Here is a 4,728-nt window from a genome sequence, read left to right as displayed (position 1 = left end):
CGTTCAAGGTGAATACTGACCAGAATAAGGTAGGTGCAAGGGACTTCTTTGATTCTGTTTCATCATGTCAATTTTACCTTAAATTTTACTTTTAGGAACTTTGTTCAGTCAGAAATGTATGAATCACTGGATTTAAAAGGAAATTGTGTTTTTCTTTAAAACCTAATCACACGTTGCAGATGTTTCCTCAGTTTGCATAACATGTGGACTGTTTCCCGTTTGCATACAACTGATAACATTTTTGACTCAGAACTGTTTTTGTCTTAAGTGTTTTCAATTGTTTCCAAAAAACTGTGCTGTCATGTGAGAATATTTTTCACACTCTCTCACAGACCACAATGCAGCGTCCACAAGATATCCATCGTGATGACCAGGCTAAGCTGCTTATGAGTGGACCTTCGGAGAACTGTACAACCAATCCCCCTCCTCCTGGTCCCCCTCACCTCCTGGAGGATAACCTGTTCCTCTCTCCTGCTCTACCTGTGTCCCACCCTTAATCGTCCCCTGCTTTTCAAAGAATCACACAGAGGAGATAAATACAATGGCAGTCTTGAGACTGAAGTTCACCAAGACCAAAAGAGACAAGTTGGCCCAGGTGTTATGGATCCTGAACTGGATCTCAGTAGTGACAGGGGTCATTCTGTTCAGCCTGGGTCTGTACCTCAAGGTGGAGATCAACAAGCGAGGAGAGCTGATGGCGGACAGGGACATCCAGTACGTGCCCAACATGCTGATCGCCGTGGGCCTCATCGCCTGTGCCATAAACTTCCTGGGTGGGAAGATCTGCTACGACTGCGTGGACACCACCAAGTTCTTGCGCTGGAAGCTGATCATGCTGCCCTACATCATATGCACGTTCTTCTTCACCTTCTGCGTGCTGGTGGGGGCTCTGTTGTGTTATAGCATGCGCGGGGAGCTAGAGGAGTCTCTGAACCTGGGGCTGACAGAGGCCATCAGGTTTTATAAGGACACGGACACGCCGGGACGATGCTTCCTGAAGCGAACTGTGGACATGCTGCAGATAGAGTTCCAGTGCTGTGGGAACAGTGGCTATAAAGACTGGTTTCAGATCCAGTGGATTAGCAACCGTTATCTAGATATGTCCCGGAAAGAGGTGGTGGAGTAAGTGCAAACTGCAGATGAGGACACTGATTTTATTGAGAGTAAATTCCCACTTAGCATAAAAAGGGAATGTAAACACAACACCCTCCCCCTAATATCTCAAAATATGTGCAAGTAAGGAAAAAGTACTGGTGAAAAAACTTCTTCCTAGAGAGGCAAAACATTAAAAATGCAAATGTTTATATTATCTAAACTATAAAATCAAATTAATAATAATTTTCACAATAAATGTGGAATTGAAAATATCAAAATTTATGGCTAACAACAAAAATATGAATATTCTAGCCGCTCCACTTTAGGATAAAAATATACTACATAACACAGTAAGTCTGAATTTCAAGATCTTATTTAACTTTTTTTTAAACTTTCTGTTAGGATGCAGACTAAAGTGAGGAGGGCACGTCTGTTGGAAGAAAGGGAACTGCTAAAATCATAAAGATCCACGTATATTCTGTTTCTCTCATAAGTGACATATATGCGGGGAAAATGGGAAATTAAAGCCTTAAAACAGCAAATTAAAAAATTATAAAATCTTGCACAAAAAGGCTGAAAGGCTCATTTGCAATACGTAAAAGTTGTAAGATCCTTTCCTGCTCTTCTGAAAATGTCAGACTAACCTCCTTTGTGCAAAATAAATAACTACATACCCTCTACCAAGAAATAATTTTGGCAGGGTCCCCAACAACAACACTAAAGTTAAATCTTTCACACACTGATGCACAAACAGATCCTAAGCTTCTCTTTCTTTTTCCTGCTCTCCAGCCGATTAAAAAGTAACGTGGAGGGGAAGTACCTGATGGACGGAGTCCCTTTCAGCTGCTGCAACGTCAACTCCCCCCGGCCCTGCATCCAGCAGCAGATCACCAACAACTCCGCTCACTTCAACTACGAGCACCAGACAGAGGTGCTGAACCTGTGGATGAAAGGGTGTCGCCAGGCGCTGCTGGAGTACTACACCCACATCATGCAGTCCATTGGCCTCACAGTCCTCATCACCTGGCTGTTTGAGGTGAGGAGAGACAAGTTGACAACCACAAATGGTGTCTTAATGGTGACATGAAAGGGAAACTCTACTTCTACAAAGCTTGTTTCAGGTCTTAGAGGTACCACTGCATGCAAAATAAAAAGTTGTAGGGTATATAGGTTTTTGTGGCTCCAGCCGTCTGATAAATTGCCTCTAGTGACATAATTCGGGCGGCAAACATAAGAAACACAGGTGGCCACTTGCGGCCACTTGCCGCCTCTGTTTGCCACCCAAATGAAGAAGGTCCGTCACTGGCAATAAATCATTAAAATTTGCTTATCATTAAACTTTTTGAAGTATGAGACATTATCCAGACAGTAACAAGAAAAGGCTGTAACCTTATTGTCCAACTCATGAGTTTGATCCACTCCAAAATGTAATGAGTTCTTACTCTGCCAATGCTACACCCTTCCACTGACTTCCATTCAAAATATCGGGACAGTAATTTTTCCATAACCCTGCTGACAAACAGACAAACCAACAGACAAACAAACCAAACCCAAAACATAACCTCCTTAGTGGAGGTTGTTACAGCATACGATATGGAGGAAACAAAGCTAGTGCTCTGACATCTTGTATCATGATTTTTGTCTACATTTCATGTGATTTTGTCACTAACATGTATCCGTGTGTCTTGTTTCAGCTCTCTGTTTTGACAGGGGTTCGTTACCTGCAGACCTCCCTGGAAAATGTGCTGAGACAGGGCGACCTCAACTCTGATTCTGACGGCTGGCTGCTGGAAAACAGCTTCATGGAGACTGCACGCACCAACCTGAACATCATCAAGAACCTCGGCAAGAGCAACCAGATAGACACATTCAACAATGGAGACCCAAACATTAACGTTCCCTCCACCTCTACAGCTCACTATGGGCCGGACAATGTGCCGCCGCCGAAGACAACAACTGAAGCCAGTTGAGCTTTCTCAGGCATCAGGGAACAGCATCCTCGACGGCCTAAATAAGGACCTTTTCCCCATTACTTAAAAAGAGTTGTTGTCATTACATTTACTGATTTTGATGTATATAAGTCGTGGACCACAACTAAGAAAGAGGTTTTTGTGTGTGAAAACAAAATTATATTGTGGGTTAACCACACATCACAAAATCCTATAATGACAGGGTAGATCTTTTTCAAAAATTCAGATAAAGCCTTGTTGACTTTTTATAATCATTAATGCATCAAAATCTATCCATACACATTCATTTTTTTTATTTTTGTCTATGCCAACATCCAAACACCAGTAACATAAATCACCACAAATGTACGTCATTGTCTGTACATCTGTAATGTAATCTGTTTACAAAACAGTATCTTGTTGCCTCTGTATTGTAGTTTTGTAACAGGCGTCCAAAACCGCTTCCTAAACCTGTCAGTTACAACACTGGAGGAAAATTGACTTTATACTTTTGTTTGAAGACATATTAGTAATATGCGTCAGAAGCTCAAGCCCACACTTTTTTTCCAGATTTTTTTTAGAAAATGCTGTCGAAAGAGTTTAAAATTTTTAGGATATATAAATAGAATTAAACAAATCTAGGCACAGGGTGATTTGGCTTAAAGTTAAATAGGTAGGTTTGCAGTACAAAGACCTGGAGGAGCATGAATTTCACATTAGTTCAGGATGTTTAGATCAATAGCTACATTTTTGAATAATTTCTTTGCATTTAACCAGACGTTAGCCTACAATTTGATTAATAGAGCATGTTCATCATATGCTTTTACACTAGTTAAAACCAGAACAGAAATTCAATTGATAACTCATTAGAAGATATAATCCATTTTTAGAACGTTTAAACCATCACCACAACGACTCGTGTGCCTCAGCAATGCCACCATGGTCTTATGAAAACACCTCAGTCATTTTCGCTGGCACAAGTTACCAAAAAGTGGACAATAAACCTACTGAGCTGGTGACAGTTGGCTTTTAAGTGATTTTTTTTAAAAAACTAGTACAATGCAAACTAGGCAACAACTTTGTTTTAATGATTAAGCCTTTAACATGCTGACTGAGGCGGGACATCATCTATTGGCCAAAAGAACTCTTGCTTTTTCTGCCTTTGTTTTCAGAAATGACGGAGAACATTGCATCTGAGGTAGCACATTACAAATTAAAGGGACCTTTCACCCCACAATAAAAAAAAAGTTCCATTATATTGAAGAGAAGGCAGACATCTCCACAGGATTATATCCAATACTCTGCATTTCACATCAAAACAATCTAGATTGTTAGATAGCACAACAGGCAAGAAGAAAAATATGTATTTTTGATTTTGGGATGAATTGTCCTTTTAAACATTTGAGGAATAAAGAAAGTTGGGCATTGCTAAATCAAAAGTGAGTTTTAACTGTGGCTGTGAGGCATTAATGAACTGAAGAAATAAGAGGCTACTGCTGCCTATCTTTGACTCATCTGGGGGCTCTCACTTCACTGATGACACAATATTGATGAAGCAAAATAAATCTATTTTATGGATGAGCAATGAGAGGAGATTTTTAATCCATTATAATGAAAAAAAATCGAGTCTGATAACACATTAGATATTATAGTGTACTAAGATAGACTGAGTGCACAGGAGCAG

The 4,728-nt window shown here is 40.3% G+C and overlaps 1 protein-coding gene across 1 annotated transcript; it reads left to right on the top strand.

Moving 5' to 3' along the window:
• Positions 1-541: 541 nt before the first annotated feature.
• Positions 542-3,108, top strand: LOC121954130 (photoreceptor outer segment membrane glycoprotein 2-like). The gene is made up of 3 exons (XM_042501467.1): positions 542-1,122; positions 1,885-2,131; positions 2,790-3,108. The coding sequence occupies exons 1-3, from the start codon at positions 542-544 to the stop codon at positions 3,063-3,065; spliced, it is 1,104 nt and encodes a 367-aa protein (XP_042357401.1). The 3' UTR covers positions 3,066-3,108.
• Positions 3,109-4,728: the final 1,620 nt, after the last annotated feature.

This window comes from Plectropomus leopardus, chromosome 14, assembly GCF_008729295.1.
Source record: "Plectropomus leopardus isolate mb chromosome 14, YSFRI_Pleo_2.0, whole genome shotgun sequence".
NCBI lineage: Eukaryota > Metazoa > Chordata > Actinopteri > Perciformes > Serranidae > Plectropomus > Plectropomus leopardus.
The sequence above is the reverse complement of the archived record's forward strand: the minus strand, read 5'-3'. Positions and strand labels throughout refer to the sequence as shown.